This window comes from Diprion similis, chromosome 2, assembly GCF_021155765.1.
Source record: "Diprion similis isolate iyDipSimi1 chromosome 2, iyDipSimi1.1, whole genome shotgun sequence".
In the NCBI taxonomy this organism is placed as follows: domain Eukaryota; kingdom Metazoa; phylum Arthropoda; class Insecta; order Hymenoptera; family Diprionidae; genus Diprion; species Diprion similis.
This window is the reverse complement of record NC_060106.1, coordinates 17,704,826-17,721,884: the sequence shown is the minus strand read 5'-3', so window position 1 is coordinate 17,721,884 and position 17,059 is coordinate 17,704,826. Positions and strand designations below refer to the sequence as shown.

General features: G+C 36.4%; 2 protein-coding genes across 2 annotated transcripts; both read right to left on the bottom strand.

Annotated features, from left to right (window-relative positions):
• Positions 1–308: 308 nt before the first annotated feature.
• On the bottom strand, positions 309–10,865 carry LOC124416618 (phospholipid-transporting ATPase ABCA7-like). The gene is made up of 25 exons (XM_046897855.1): positions 10,623–10,865; positions 10,144–10,538; positions 9,446–9,750; positions 8,475–8,633; positions 7,994–8,234; positions 7,702–7,869; positions 7,423–7,610; positions 7,056–7,220; positions 6,684–6,792; positions 6,416–6,570; positions 5,280–5,441; positions 5,092–5,163; positions 4,768–4,906; positions 4,448–4,685; positions 4,203–4,383; positions 3,833–4,049; positions 2,998–3,513; positions 2,798–2,926; positions 2,385–2,600; positions 2,016–2,297; positions 1,645–1,889; positions 1,408–1,555; positions 1,030–1,240; positions 657–870; positions 309–571 (listed from the first exon to the last, which is right to left on the bottom strand). The coding sequence occupies exons 2-25, from the start codon at positions 10,502–10,504 to the stop codon at positions 359–361; spliced, it is 5,034 nt and encodes a 1,677-aa protein (XP_046753811.1). The 5' UTR covers positions 10,505–10,538; positions 10,623–10,865; the 3' UTR covers positions 309–358.
• A 1,402-nt stretch (positions 10,866–12,267) lies between these two features.
• Positions 12,268–13,695, bottom strand: LOC124416277 (E3 SUMO-protein ligase ZBED1-like). The gene has a single exon (XM_046897207.1). The coding sequence runs from the start codon at positions 13,693–13,695 to the stop codon at positions 12,268–12,270; it is 1,428 nt and encodes a 475-aa protein (XP_046753163.1).
• Positions 13,696–17,059: the final 3,364 nt, after the last annotated feature.

Below are 17,059 nucleotides of genomic sequence, written 5' to 3'. Positions count from 1 at the left end.
TCTTTATTGCAATATATGCAAACATCTATACTTACATTATTCAAGAATTATAAAAGCTCTCCATGGATTATCCATGGACTCTTGTATGTCAATAATTTCATTCTAACTTCTATATATTGTTTTACCCATCTGGTTTATGCCAAAGTTTGAAAAAAAAATATATTTACATAAGTTGTCATTATTAAGATTAGCATTTGTAAAATCTTATAATAATTTTAAATTATTGGCCCTTCAGTGTTAAACTTACAACTGAAGAAATTGTAATTAACTGGTTACAAAATTTGTACATAAAACATCAACTTAACCTCTACGAATAACAGAATAATAGTATCTTTATTTTACACTTGTGAGATTAACCTCAAACACAACTTCCAGTTGTAGTTTCCGCTTGTATGTGAGTTTGCGTGGTAGAGTCTGTAGACCGGGCAAACTGCATAAACAGTTGTTCTAAAGTAGATGTAGATACAGTGAAATCTTCGACACATTGGTGTACCGATTGGATATCGTTCATTGTCCCAAACATCTTCACCCAAGTCGCTTGGGGATCAGTCACGTGGTAGAATAAGTATCCCTAAAATAGTTAAATCAATATGCATTATTTGAAGTTGTTTTTCGTTAAAATCTTCAATAGAAACTGAGTAAATAATTATTCTTACAGGATGCTCATCTATTAATTGACAGGTAAAATCCGTTTCTATTTTTTTCTTGATTCTTGTGCAATCGTCTTCGTTTCGTTGCGCATCCAGTTTGATTGTGATATTGAAGCCTGCTCCAAAACGTTCTTTCAACTCCTGACTAGCACCGATGCATAATAGTCGACCTTTCACCATTATCACTAAACGATTACACAGAGCTTCGCATTCCGCCATACTAAAAGTGAATGATTTTGGTTCAAAGAGGATTTTTTCATCACACTATTTTATTGGCCAGTAGAATCATAAGTGAAAAAACCCTGAAATGGCCTGTTTTGTTGTACGAGGTGTTTCTTAATAGGCCATTCATACACGTATCTAAAATCATTATGTATACCTGTGGGACGTAAGTATGATGGCTTGGCCAGATGCTTGACAATTTTTAAGAACAGTCCACACTAATCTTCTGGCAGCTGGATCGACACCAGTCGTTGGCTCATCCAACAAAACCAGTTCAGGGTTTGCAATTAGTGCAATTGCAATATTTAAGCGCCGCTTACTTCCACCACTATAATATCCACTTGGTTTTGCCGCATGTTTGGTCAATTCTGTACATTAGAATGTGTGAATTAGTCTCAAAGTGCCTAATTAACTTAAATCGTTGTAGAAAAATCCCACTGACTTCATTTTACTATTTTAAAATGTACAAGCCGTTTCAATAATTTAGTAATAGTATTCGTACAAATTCGAAATCAATTGAAATAATTATACTGACGTAGCTTATTGATCCACGAGCAAACCTCTGACTCCACCTGCTGTTTTGGGACGCCTCTTAGATGGGCAAAAAGGGTCAACTGTTCCACTGCATTCAGACATGGAATTAGGGCATCAGTTTGAGGACAATAGCCCATTCCAGCCAAATACTAAAAAAGTAAACATTCACAAAAAATCGAATAATAAATGTTACTATTTGTTTAAAATATGTTATATAAAAAGACACGCTATTCTTTACCTTGATTCGATGAGTCTTAATACCGTAGCAACCACGGTAAAGAATACCGCTATTCGGAATTTCTTCACCAACCAACATTCGGAAAGTAGAACTTTTTCCAGCACCATTCACACCTAACAATCCAAAACACTCGTTCTTCATTACTCTGAAACTGACTTCTTTGACAGCTTCCATTTTCCCGTAATATTTGCTTAGTCCGTAAGCCAGAAAGACATTCTTGCTCTCAGAATCGGATTGAGAAGAGCCTGAGAAAAATTTATTATGAACCAGTATCCAATTGGATGGGAAATACATTTTAGTTTTCATGTCGAATTAACACATGCATTTTTGATTCGAGTAAACAATTAAGCACTACTCACACTCACTAATACTTGCGTTACTGATTTTATTAATTTCCTGACATACGGTTCTTTTTTCCTTTTGGACTTCACTGTCTATTATTTGATCACGACCATGCTTTGACTTGTGGTACATTACTTGGAATTTTGATAGCAATTTCGCAAACGTCTGCTGCTCCAGTAAATAGAGGATGCCGACCAGAATAATCGGGGTGATTGATAAATACACTACATACTCTTCGATTCCACCTTGTTCACTAAAACCAGCCAAAAATGGTAGCGGATTTTCGCAGTATCCATCAGAACACTTCATCGCTGAAATCAGAAATCTATTTAATATGTTTCCATTGAAAACGGTTGTGAATAAGATCCCAAGTAATATGTTGAAAAATGATCCCATACCACAACAGTAGTCTTTAGTATCACAAGAAACGGCAGTTGAAAGTTTAGTCATTGTTCGGCATCTAGCATTTTTGTATGCTATTTCTTCCCACTTCAAATATCCAAACATAAAACTAATGACAGGTGCCAAAGAAAACGTTCTTCGCTGAATTATATTTGCCCATTTAACATTATCCATATAAGATAACACTTCGTATAGTGGAATAATGATGAATACTGTAAAGCATACAGAACGAATATGTTTTAATCGAATAATTCTTCAATGATTACATGAATTCGGAAAAAAAAATTAGAGACCCTCAAATGGTCACGAGTCTTGATTTGCATAGTACGGCAGTTTCATTTTAGTGAAAATGCATATGCACAAATTAAGAGAACTCCAATCTACAAATATTTCGTAGGTATAAACTCACCCATTAACAATGGTATTCCAATTAAAACTGAATACACAACGTGCAATTTTTTCTTCATGAAACTATGTATGTAGGCCAAGAGTAGAGCGTTGATACCGAAGAGCAGAAATAACACAAATAAAACCGCTCCTGAAAATATTTGTTTTACGTTATGGATAGAAATTACGAAATGAAATGCAATAATAGTAAGCCTAACTCACCACATTCTGAAAAGAATACAGCTGACAAGTTATTGAAAAAGTCTCGACAGACAATACCAAAAACGGCGAATTGTGCCACTAATATGTAAAATCCAAAATCAATGAGAAACATTGTTCCCCAGTACATGAATGCCGAGACACCAGCCATCTGCTGCAACTGTTTAAATCTTGTGCTATTCTCGAGTAGCGGATGTATGACGAACAAACCAACAACGTGAACAAATATTGTCAGAAATAAAATATTCCTTTTTAGAATTTCAACTTTATTCCCCATTCTCTTCTGTGCATCTTGCGCTAACGATTGCGGCAATTCACCGATACTCGCAATGATCGAATACTGATCGCCCGCCGCTATCTTCAGCAGTAGATTCGACATGGTATTCCAAACTATTGGAGCACTTAACGTCGCCCCACCAGAATATAGACCATTTACTGACATACTTGAGTTAATTTCAGCTGAGATAATCATTCGAGTTTTATAGTATGTCAAATCTTCTAGAGCTCTGGACAGTAACCCTGAGAAGAAAAATCATTAATTAAATTAATATAGAAAAAATCATACGAGTTCTTTATTGCATTGTCTACTCAATATACTTATATATGAATAATTGATTCCATACACATGCATACATGAGTTTGAAAATTCTAGTCAAGCATGTTTTAAAGTTGAAAAGAATGTTTTTCATAATGTTTAATTTGAAAGCTTCATTTAAAAGATACTTCAGCTTCATTTTACAAACGCACCTAAAAGCTTATGTATATTGCTTGTTTCAATTTATTTATATCACTTTAATAATTTTAGGTATGAAAAATGGAATCTAAATACATTTTATACCTTTGCTCAGAGAGACTCCAGCTTCGGTGACATTGATTTTAGCATCCTGATTTTCAATTATCTTCTTATACATATTTCCTAGAGTTTCATCTTCGGAGTGTAGCATCACTTCTGGACTTTTATATGCTCGAAGATCGATCCGTATAATTGGTTTTTCCCTGTAATCACCTGAGGTGAAAACAAGTGGCAATAATATCGCTATCAGAGTTCCACACACCTGCAAGATCATTGTGGTAATGTTATTTGTTGAGAGTTTTCGTTAGAAAGTTAAGATTAATAAGAACACAATTTACTCAGGTATGTTGTTGCACTACAAAAACGACTATTCTACGACCATCCAAACAGATATAGAATAAGAGACATAACTTACGAGTGCTAGACTCGCACCCTTGTTAGCTTTAAAATAGGTCATTTTCTTTACTAACAAAGCGCAAATCATTTGCCAAGTAAGGTACCAGCCTGTTACGTATTCGTATTCTCTTGCAGCAGGTGCTACTTTCCCATCGACATTATCTTCAAACTTGTTCGACATTTCTTCTTCATTGGCAGCCCTTTGTAATGTACAGAATATTTAATATAAGGTTACCATTGCGAGAAGTACAGCGTGTAATATACCTTAGGAAAACTTGTTCCAGATTTATTATTGACACACTGAGACCAGTAATTCCCAACTCTGCTTTTTGATTTTCCATAGTGTCCAAAATTTCCGGTAAAGAGCTGGTAAATGGAAGGTTTATAACAATTCTGCCATATTGAGTCGTATTTATTGATGCATCACTGCCAACCAGATTGCAAATTTTGTCTATGTCGCACTCTGGTGTTGTTGATAGCGTTATTTCATGATGATTGTGCCCTAAATTGTCATCATGTTATAATTACCTACATTACTTTTATCAAATTGTCACACACTTTAATGAAATTGCTAATATATTCACCATAGTGTTTCTTAAGGAACATCGGTGTGCCATAACACTTCATTTTTCCTGAGTGCATGATTGCAATTCGATCGCCCAGAACGTCAGCTTCCTCCATACTATGTGTCGTAATTATAATCGTTTTCTGATCACGGTATTTCTAAGTGAAAACAATAATTATAACACAATTATCTTGACCAGTAGTTATTAAGATGAATTTCAGCTTATAACTAGTTTATCTGATACTAAAAGTGTTTTAGCGAAATCAGACTTTAGTGAGAATAAAACAAGCAAATAGGTATATGGTTAATTTATTTCAATGTAGTAGGATTGTCCAATTATTACCAATATAGTGTTCCAAGTCCCTCTCTGTGTTTCTGGATCCATACCCGACGTTGGTTCATCTAAGAATATAGTCTAGAAAAGAAAGTTTCAATGAGTCAACTGTATTTGCTTACTATGTTCATATCCCTGCTGTGGATGGTTGATATAAATTACAAATATCTGTCATGATGAAGAAATTTACTACTCACAGAAGCATTGCCAATAAGTGCCATAGCTAGACATAGTCGCCTTTTCTGACCACCGGAGAGTTTGTCTGGCATAACATCTCGTTTTTCTTCCATACCCAACTTTTTCAATAATTCGTCGATCTCTGCCATCAACTCTTTTTTGGTTCTATCCTTTTGCTTCAACTGTAATGAATTAATTTAATTGATAAGTGACTAATCGTAATATCAAGAATCCCAGTAGAAAATCGCTGCCAAGTACTCATAAGCTGGCAAAAGCTAGCCGAGAACGATTTAACCCGCCTGATAGAGAGATGTTCTCCATCTGACCTTGTTTTATAAATCGAATTGAAATCTGCACTACATTTTTGAAAATATTGTCAGTCAAAGTTGACGTAAAATGAAAAATCTTCTTTTCCAACCCCAGGTGTTACGACCTCAACAACTGATACTGACTCAATAAGCGCACAGATAACTCAAGTTTCAACCTGATGCCATGAAGTGCAATATGGCTGCCAGCTCCGTGTGGACGTCTATTGATGAAATAAGAGGATCCCAAGACAATGGCCTTGGTCTTTCCAATATTAAGGTCACGATTGTTGAGAGAAGCCCAGCCCACTATTCCTCAGTATTTGCACTCATTTTCCTATGGCAGGCCGTTAAATCCTCAACAAAACAATGGATACAATTCTGTAGATCACCCGCATAGGCGATGTGCTGCACATCGTCATCCGGGGCATGTGCCATGTCGTTGCTGAAGAGTACAAATAGAAGAGGGCCAAGCTCCAATTCCTATGGCACCACAAGGTTCAGAGGAGGAAAATCAGATGCAAGATCTGTCAATGACGAGCGATAGGTTGAGGATGTTAGTGATGTACCATGGTACGGAAGACCGTCAATGCTCCATGTATGGGAATTCGACGCTGCAGGGTGTGTTTAGAAACTAAAATCGACGTCATTCACGGAGCTGACATCCACAGCAATATCATCGCGTAAGGAGTTTGAAGAGCAGCACCAGGAACTCCAATCGCACAAGAAACTCAGTTTGTCTGGGTGTTCTCAAACTGTGTATCGTCGGAAGCAGCAAGCTTCTCTTACGCACGGCCTTAAAATTAATTATTAGAATCAATAAAAATAAGAGTGAAAAATTGATGACTCACGAAACCAACTAATCGAAGTTGTTCCACGACAGTTAAATCTGGGAACATGGTATTTTCTTGAAGACAAACGCCCAAATCACTTCTGATCCCATCGATATCCTTAGTTATATCTTTGCCATTAATTTGCGCAGTTCCCGACGACGGTGACGTCAAACCTTTAGGTGCACAAATGTTATCAAGTTACATATTTAAGCAGTGCTATTATTCCTCAAACAACTAAATCAAATATTTCTTCGCTTTGTTTTAAAAACACTATACGAAAAATTACCAGTTAAGATTGCGAATGTGGTAGATTTTCCAGCTCCATTGTGACCCAGCAAAGCAGTGATCTGCCCCTTGTAAAAATCCAAACTTACTCCTCGAACTGCTTTGATTGTCTAAAAAACATTCGAGTTTTGTATGTTCAATTAAATTCAATACAACTCGTGACAACATTCAACTGTTTCTACGCCGTTCGATTAGAACCATATTCAATACATTTCAGATTCAGTCAAATAAATTCATCGACAGATCTACACATAACTCATCATCATCATCAAAATCATTAACAAGAAAGTCGGTTGATCATAAACATACATTTCATTACTTTATTTCTGAAAATGATTAGTATATTGAAAATGTCCAGATTACAATGTCTTACATCTCGTTTGATAACTCCTCGTATAAATCGTTTCATCAAGTCTCTCAGTGTTATCCCAGGACAAAAGCTATCATCAGCAACACGTTCATATATTTGTGGTTCTGTATCTGGATTCAGCATACGTGTACTTTCACCAAAGCTGCACACTTTATTGTTCTTAAAATACTGTTGAAAAAAATTTTTGTTAAAATTGCACAGTTTTTAAAATGTATTATAAAAAATTTGTGACGGTTATTTTTCAATATTAGTTAGTATTGCCATCTCACACTACCAGATCATTGAGCATAAACTGCATAGGGAACTAATAGTAATTTAATCGTTCACATATCTCAATCAATCAGATACATTTAGACAAGGCCATACAAACCTTGAGGAAGAATAACGGAGTCTCATTGATGCCATATTTGCTGGGTAGTACAGCATCCAGATATACCGTAAAGATGAAGTGGAAAACTATTCCCAGAATGTTCGATACCATTATGAAGCCAAGACTACCCCAAATATTTAATGCTGGGTGCATTGTCTCCAAAATGTTACTCCAATGTGCTCCAATACCTTTTAATGTTGACAAAAGTATAAAAAAGGTAACATTGATCAAGAGCACTTGTTTATTGTGATGGTTAAGAATAAAATGCGTATTACTCACGTTGATTTTCATGCCTGTTAAGCTCATCGAATATCCTTATAGTAGCCGTAGTTGGGAAAAGAAATCCAATCGCCGGCAAAAAGGTAGATTTATCGTAGTTTTCAAAATGGGTTGCAGCTACGTTAATAATTAGAGACAGCGCTGTTGCCACTATTTGTGTAAGCCATGCTGAAATTTCGAATAAAATATATCAGAAGAATACAATATAGAACAACTTGTAAATATTGATCTCTGTTGTGGAGAAGTATATGAAGAAATATGTGGCAAGTTAGCGTGCTTCTAATATACTTACTTTTTGAGAAGTACGTAGCCATATGGAGACAAAAGACATAAATTGCAGTAAGGTTGAAGAACAGTGCTAGCCAAATTATGCACCAGTCAGTGTGATAGTAAAACGGTTTTTGGTGAGACCACAAATTCAATTTCACCATTGCAGTAATTAAAGAAACAATGATGATGCTGAAAACCATGCCACATGCTATCCAGCTTAGGAAATTTTGATACGATTTTATTCCATTCATTTTCAGTAGAGTCTGAAAAGTCATAAAATGTGTTAGGTTTTAAACACCACTTTAGTATGAGGCGGTTACCAGATCATCTCCCAATTAATTCTAGTGATGTTCAACACTCTTGCCTAATATTTTTAATATTACTTTGGCCAATAGTATAGTTGAACAATCAAGGTACTGTTTTGTTGATCTTGTAATGACCAAATACAAGTGAATTTGATTGTTTATTTTAGCACGACTGTAGATATAAGATGATATATTTACATTTACACCAGTGGATTTTTCTGCACTGACATATGCTGGTATCAAATAAATTGTTGCAAAGAAGATAAGTCCACCAATTGTACAGATGACATTTTGTATTTGAAGTTCATTGGCATTAACTTTATCATATGGTGGATATGGCATTTTTTGGAGCGAAACCTGCAACAAATATGTAGGAAAAATCTATCATTTTTATGGCAATATACATATGATAAGGGGTCATTCATTAATTACGCAAGGGTCTTAAGGGGGAGGAGGGGTTTATAAGATGTAAACATGACCTTATCTCGAGGCTAAAAGTCATTTTTACGTAATATTTCACAAGTCGGAATGTGCAAAATAGACGTTTTCCATTCAGACAAAACGTTCATACAGTAATGTCTCAGTAAACAAAAGTCACACAGAAAATAAAAAGGCAGTTTCAAAAACTTCACAAACTTTCTATTTAGACGTTCCACGGACTATGAGATCTATTTTTTCATTTTTAGTATGCAATTTCCTTTATATATTGTTACTGTAAAAATTTCTATTTCATAATATGTTTTCAAAATTATAAACGTGTTTATATTTACACACTTTGAAGCTTATAAATGAAAACTATTAAAAGAATTATCTTTTATGAAATAAAAATCTTTAGTTTATAACAAATTATGAGTATGTGTACAACTGATCTTCTTCTAACGACATTTAACTAGAAAGGAAAACTATAGGTAAAATCTTAGGTAAGAAGTGGGAGGGGGAGTCCACGAAATCTGATGTGTTCTTACATGGAGCTGGAGGGGTTAAAAATGGCTAAAATCGTTGTTACGTAAGTAATGAATGGCCCCTAAGGATTACACATTGCAATTTCTTAGTCTTCAAATTTGGCTCGTTTAACAAGTCTTCTTGTTTTCTTTCCTTGGTTGGTCCCTTGCCTCGCATTAATACAAAATTATCAGACCAAAACAGTACATATAATCGAATAACCATACCGTTGGTTTAATTACACCATCACGAGCTGTACTTTCAATAAATGCATTGTCCAAGCATATTTGGAAACCAACAAGGGGAATCTCTTGAATTAAGTGATCGGATGCTGCACTAATATCTTCACTATCAGTATAAAGTAATTTATCCGGAATTTTTTGCGATGATCGTATAGTGTAGATCAGTTTTTTTGGTTCAGAGAAGTTATCCATATCAAAATCAATTGCAAAGACAGTAACTAATGCATCTGTTGCTTTTTGTATCTCATAATGGCGCAGCATTTCTACTTCTGAATCGAAGCCAGAGAGATCTGTAAAATTATAAACAGTTGTTAGAAGAAGGTCCCAGATGTAATTTTTGTACTGCCCAGTTTCTTGAAATCTGAGGGGTGATTTAAATTAATAGGTAGATGTCTTTAATCATGCTACATAACAAAGTATATGGCAAGTAAAACTCCAGGGATTGTTTAAATTATAAAAGTGAGGAGAAATCATGTTTTGAAATTTCAGCAGAAAATCAACTATTCTTCAACGCTCCGCAAAAATAATCTTTTGTTTGCACAGTTTCATTTCCGTAAGTTATTATCGTAAGTCAAAGTTATATCTGGGCCATGATTACTAAGCGATATGAGTTCTTTGTGTAGACTAACATTTTGAATGCAGTTATAATTTTTTATACATGATATAAAAAAAGAAATACTTACAACTTGGTAATATGCCCATACATTGTGCCACATTTTTCATGAGATTTTTCGTCACCACAGTTTGCGGTTTGTAATACAGACGAAAAAGAGCTCGTGAGTTATCTCTTACCACGTCTGTACTTGTACGCATTTCATAGTATGTATTGTTACGAACATGTATAGGTTCGACATCTAAGTGAGATCTGACTGCAAGAATTATCAGAACAATGCACGCTGGTAAGAGAATCTCGACAATAGTGTTAATTAAGTGCCGTTTGCGAACTAGGATATTTTTGTATAAGAGAAGTCCCAAGTGTTTCACTCTTGTACTCAAAGTGTTTAGCAGTGAAGTACACATTTTTCCTTCTTCTGAAACTGACATTTTCAATTACTTTCTTGAGCCTTGTTTTTTGGATCTAAAAACAGAATTAAACATTTTTCAAATATGATGCGGAATTTTTCAACAAAATACTCGTATAAAAAAATTAATTCCCGCACACCTTCACATGAATGGTATTCTGGCTCGTAAGAAAATACGCCTTCTAATTCCAATTTTTTAATGATTTGAAAAATGAAAGGAGGTCATCATTACACTCGGACATCTGCAAAGCATCGTATAACGGTCCGAATCAGAGAACATATGAATTATTTGAGTATCAATCAGTCTAAAACGTGGAAGTTTCGCAAAGCTACTGTGATGATTGTTGACGCGCAATTACAGTTTGTTCCTCAGATTCAGATAGCTTTAGTAAAGCAGTTCTTTTCCAACACAAGACGACAGTAAAACCATTGACACGTAACTCCATTCGTCACTTTCTTGCATGATTTATTGACACTTTTTTTTTTTTTTTTTTTTTTTTTTTTTTTTTTTAACCATTAGGTATTGGCCTTATAGGCCGTCTGCCATAACTGCAATACTGCCCGTGGCCCAACGTCGTGTACCGCAACCAAACTGCGTCACCACTCTCTATAGCAACAACGGCCGACGACCGCGATGAGTCACTGCCACTGATATAGGTATATACATATGGATACGGGATCGCTATGGCCGCAGCAGCTGCGCTTGTACCACTGATATATGGTATATGTATTAACTTCCTCCATGGGCGTATACCGTGAATACCCGGTGATAAATATCACCAAGTGGCATCAGAGTGTCTATAAATAAAAATTACGTATTTTCTTTATCCATTTCAGCCATTGGTGACGCTGAAAGGTGAATATACAATACAGTAGGGATGGGCGATCTCAAAGAAAAGATCGATTCTCAGAATCGATTCGAATTGATTCTGGAAAAATCGGACACAAAAGATCGATCTTCACAAGATATTGTATTTAAATATGAGTTTTATAGAAACGGGTAGCTATATTGGAGATTAATAGTATATTTCGGTACAAGTGCGCGAAGTGTGTGACAAATTTAGTATTTATTGACCAAATTTGTTAATCAACGTATATCAACGTGGGATAATTTCTATTTTACACAATAACGTATTTGTTTTCTTATTAATGTATTTATCTTTTGAAAAAATATACTTTTGTAATATATGTACTATGCATGTACTTCCATAAAATAGATATTGATATTTGGTACTTTGATGGTAGATAAAAGTTTTCTTGTTCCCTCAAACCTATTTACGTTATATGGTTTGATATGTTTAATTATCACAGTGATAGCAACTCGATATTATAAGACTAAAGTTTATAGTTTCCTTCTATCTATTTTCGTTATATTTAGGTTTGTCATATTCAATTATCACAGTGGCATTGACTCAACATTATAACTAAATAATAGTAGTTTCCTTATGTTTACTCATCACAATGGAAATTTATATATTACTCATGTAATATAATAGTCCAAGAGTCCACGAACACCAAACTTACATCATAGAATAAAGCGTGATATTTTGATATGTTATATGGGATACTATTAGAACTCACATCATCCAGCCAGACAGTTACGAAAGTTCTGACATTCTGCCAGAGCTTTACTCAACTTTACTACCTGTTACCTGTTAAAGCCACCACTCAAGGCTCATAGCAGCCAAACATTGGTAATACCTCCTGCAGTGTAATTGCGCAGGAAAACTTTCAGCCTTTATACTATGATGTAGGTCTGGCGATCATGGGCTCTTGCTCTATAACTTAATCATTGTGCCACTTGTCGGCAGATAAGGACTTTAAAAATAACAAATGTTGTAAGTGTTCCCCTGTCAAGCGATTTCTAGCCTCACACATAATATTACCAGCTTCGGAGAAGAGTCTTTCTGATGGCACAGATGTAGCAATAACTGGTAGATATTGATTAGCCAAGCTACTCAAGGCAGTACCTTTAGCTTGAATCCAATACTTTATTGGACTTTCATTAATGCCCAAGACGGTCTGATTTAAATAAATCCTAAATTCATCAGGCATTTCGTCCAGTCTATCGACTTGTCTGGAATTTTCCAAATCAATGAGTCTTTGGCGCTCGGACCAAAAGTTTCCTGCCGAACTGTCGCTCTCTTTATTCGCACTTGTTGAAGGTTGTGACAGTTCAAAGTTCGTCATGTCATTTAATTTTTTCGTTATCTTATCAACAGCATGTGCACAAGCTATTCTATTTGAAAAATGCAGTCGCTTGAACCTAGGGTCCAATATAGTTGAAATTGCCAACAGAGACACACTTTCAATGTTCTCAAACCTTTTATGAAATTGTGCTAAGAGGATATTTTTCATGTGTCTTCCTGTTTCAGTGATTGGATTGCAGTTTTCAAATTGTTTTTTAACCATATCAACAATAGGTATTACGTTACTTCCTGTAATATAATCTTGCCCACATGCTATTTTCGTGGCTTGCTCTAAAGGTTGCAATAGTTTAACAAACTCTTTTGCAGTTTGCAGTTCAGCTGCTGTTAACATTGCAGGTGCTGTTGGAAATTGCAATAATATTGCACCAATCTTTTCCGATAGATGAATAAATCGTTCTAACATGTAATACGTTGAATTCCATCTTGTTGGGACGCTTTGGATTAATTTCAGATTTTCGTCACTTTGCTCCTGCAATCTATCGGATGCAACTACAGAATGTTTAAAATATGTAACAATAGCCTTAACTGCGGCACATAAAGATTTTACATTTTCTTCCCCCTCAATTATTCTTGACGCAACAAGATTCAGCGTGTCTACAAAACATGGTAATTGTTTGTCTGACCCAAAAACATCGGTGATTGCTTTCGTTATGTTAGAAGCGTTGTCAGTAACTATAGCAAGGATACTCTCGTTTTTGATGTTCCAGTCGCTAGTTATCTTCAATAGCCACCAACCTAAATTTTCTGCAGTGTGTCGCTCATTTAATTCAGTTACACCTATCACGATGGAAACTAACTCTCCCTCGCTTACAAAGTGAGCTGTTATTCCGAGAAAACTTTTTGTATTTAATGTGTCGGTCCACACATCTGTTGTCAGTGTAAGGTGATCAATACCTGATAACTGTATTTTAACTAGGTTTGATAGTACCTGGTACTTTTGTTCAATTAGCTTTGTGTTGATTTTTCTGCTTGGTATGTGGTACAATGGAGCGACTTTTTTCATCAAGGTTTGGAACCCTTCCTTTTCAACCGTATTGAGAGATAAATTGTCTTTTACTATCATGAAAACAACTGTTTGAATTTTCATAAGACCAACAGCTGACACTATGCAGAAAAATAAGGGAAAATTCGATGACTTATTCATTTCAATGCAAATTAGATAAAATAGTAGCAATACATCAATAACATACATATTATATCGTATCCTGATACAATACTTATACTAGATAGTACTTATACTGACTACGACATTGACTGTCTGATTAGGGTAATATTTTTCATATTCTGCTTATAATAAGGTCTTTGAATTGCACGCCGTTATGCTATTGTAATGTTCGAAATTATCATAAAATGTTCAATCATACTTCGTCATTTATTTTTGTTTTTCACTTTATACTATTGGGTAATTAATTATTGAATTACTACACTGACATCTAGACACTTGTACTAGAATTAAGGCATATTGAATAAACAGATTGAACTGGCTATGATGAATTTGTTATTTTTCTTCCCCGATTTTTAAAAATCGATTTATACGAATCTTCTTGGACCGACTGGAACCTTAGCAATGCGGAAAAGAGAACTAGAATAGCGTAGGACTGAAAGCCAGAGAAATATTCACAAAATTCCTCGTTCTTTGGTTGTCATTCCTCATCTGTAGCTTGCAGCGTATGCGAATTGCGTGCAATCGATTCCTCTCGCAAAATTACAGCACAATAGTAACCTGAAGAATTGATTGCAGCACTTTTCGGAATCGTCGAAATTTTCGCCAAAAATCCAAAGGGGTAAGCCTTACTTTTTTGGTCATTTTCGGAGCCGAAACTTTTTCGACTCAGAATCGATTTGTACGACCATCTCTAGAGTATTTCGACCCCAAGGAACTCAGAAAACACATAAAAAAGAGCGTCGGACCAACGGCAGAGAAATGACGACGAAAATCTCGTTTTTCGGCTGTAACTTTTATTGCGTTGCTCGCAGCGTATTGGGACTGCGCTTGATCGATTTCTCTCGCAAAATTACGTCGGAATAGGGCATGAAAAAATTTACTGCAGCACTTTTCAGAATCGTCGAAATTTTCGCCAAAAATCCAAAGGGGTAAGCCTTACTTTTTTGGTCATTTTCGGAGCCGAAAATTTTTCGACTCGGAATCGATTTGTACGACCATCTCTAGAGTGATTCGACCCCAAGGAACTCAGAAAACACATGGAAAAGAGCGTCGGACCAACGGCAGAAAAATGACGACGAAAATCTCCAGTTTTTCGGCTGTAACTTTTGATGCGCTGTTCGCAGCGTATTGGGACTGCGCTTAATCGATTTCTCTCGCAAAATTACGTCGGAATAGGGCATGCCAAAATTTATTGCAGCACTTTTCAGAATGGTCGAAATTTTCGCCAAAAATCCAAAGGGGTAAGCCTTACTTTTTTGGTCATTTTCGGAGCCGAAAATTTTTCGACTCGGAATCGATTTGGACGACCATCTCTAGAGTATTTCGACCCCAAGGAACTCAGAAAACACATAAAAAAAAGCGTCGGACCAACGGCAGAGAAATGACGACGAAAATCTCCAGTTTTTCGGCTGTAACTTTTGATGCGTTGCTCGCAGCGTATTGGGACTGCGCTTAATCGATTTCTCTCGCAAAATTACGTCGGAATAGGGCATGCAAAAATTGACTGCAGCACTTTTCAGCATCGTCGAAATTTTCACCAAAAATCCAAAGGGGTAAGCCTTACTTTTTTGGTCATTTTCGGAGCCGAAAATTTTTCGACTCGGAATCGATTTGTACGACCATCTCTAGAGTAATTCGACCCCAAGGAACTCAGAAAACACATGAAAAAGAGCGTCGGACCAACGGCAGAGAAATGACGACAAAAATCTCCAGTTTTTCGGCTGTAACTTTTGATGCGCTGTTCGCAGCGTATTGGGACTGCGCTTAATCGATTTCCCTCGCAAAATTACGTCGGAATAGGGCATGAAAAAATTTACTGCAGCACTTTTCAGAATCGTCGAAATTTTCGCCAAAAATCCAAAGGGGTAAGCCTTACTTTTTTGGTCATTTTCGGAGCCGAAAATTTTTCGACTCGGAATCGATTTGTACGACCATCTCTGGAGTATTTCGACCCCAAGGAACTCAGAAAACACATAAAAAAGAGCGTCGGACCAACGGCAGAGAAATGACGACGAAAATCTCCAGTTTTTCGGCTGTAACTTTTGATGCGTTGCTCGCAGCGTATTGGGACTGCGCTTAATTGATTTCTCTCGCAAAATTACGTCGGAATAGGGCATGAAAAAATTTACTGCAGCACTTTTCAGAATCGTCGAAATTTTCGCCAAAAATCCAAAGGGGTAAGCTTTACTTTTTTGGTCATTTTCGGAGCCGAAAATTTTTCGACTCGGAATCGATTTGTACGACCATCTCTAGAGTATTTCGACCCCAAGGAACTCAGAAAACACATAAAAAAAAGCGTCGGACCGACGGCAGAGAAATGACGACGAAAATCTCCAGTTTTTCGGCTGTAACTTTTGATGCGTTGCTCGCAGCGTATTGGGACTGCGCTTAATCGATTTCTCTCGCAAAATTACGTCGGAATAGGGCGTGCAAAAATTTACTGCGGCACTTTGCAGAATCGTCGAAATTTTCGCCAAAAATCCAAAGGGGTAAGCCTTACTTTTTTGGTCATTTTCGGAGCCGAAAATTTTTCGACTCGGAATCGATTTGTACGACCATCTCTGGAGTATTTCGACCCCAAGGAACTCAGAAAACACATGAAAAAGAGCGTCGGACCAACGGCAGAGAAATGACGACGAAAATCTCCAGTTTTTCGGCTGTAACTTTTGATGCGTTGTTCGCAGCGTATTGGGACTGCGCTTAATCGATTTCTCTCGCAAAATTGCGTCGGAATAGGGCATGAAAAAATTTATTGCAGCACTTTTCAGAATCGTCGTAATTTTCGCCAAAAATCCAAAGGGGTAAGCCTTACTTTTTTGGTCATTTTCGGAGCCGAAAATTTTTCGACTCGGAATCGATTTGTACGACCATCTCTCGAGTATTTCGACCCCAAGGAACTCAGAAAACACATAAAAAAAAGCGTCGGACCAACGGCAGAGAAATGACGACGAAAATCTCCAGTTTTTCGGCTGTAACTTTTGATGCGTTGCTTGCAGCGTATTGGGACTGCGCTCAATCGATTTCTCTCGCAAAATTACGTCGGAATAAGGCATGAAAAAATTTATTGCAGCACTTTTCAGAATCGTCGAAATTTTCGCCAAAAATCCAAAGGGGTAAGCTTTACTTTTTTGGTCATTTTCGGAGCCGAAAATTTTTCGACTCGGAATCGATTTGTACGACCATCTCTAGAGTATTTCGACCC

What these genes read in the sequence shown, in the direction of transcription:
- LOC124416618 (XM_046897855.1), bottom strand. Translation starts at nt 10,504, where the DNA reads ATGTCAGTTTCAGAAGAAGGAAAAATGTGTACTTCACTGCTAAACACT. An exon ending in TAATAAAATCAGTAACGCAA is followed by an intron (nt 1,890 to 2,015) that starts GTATTAGTGAGT and finishes AATTTTTCTCAG; the next exon opens with GCTCTTCTCAATCCGATTCT. An exon ending in TTAAGACTCATCGAATCAAG is followed by an intron (nt 1,556 to 1,644) that starts GTAAAGAATAGC and finishes TTACTTTTTTAG; the next exon opens with TATTTGGCTGGAATGGGCTA.
- LOC124416277 (XM_046897207.1), bottom strand. Translation starts at nt 13,695, where the DNA reads ATGAAAAAAGTCGCTCCATTGTACCACATACCAAGCAGAAAAATCAAC.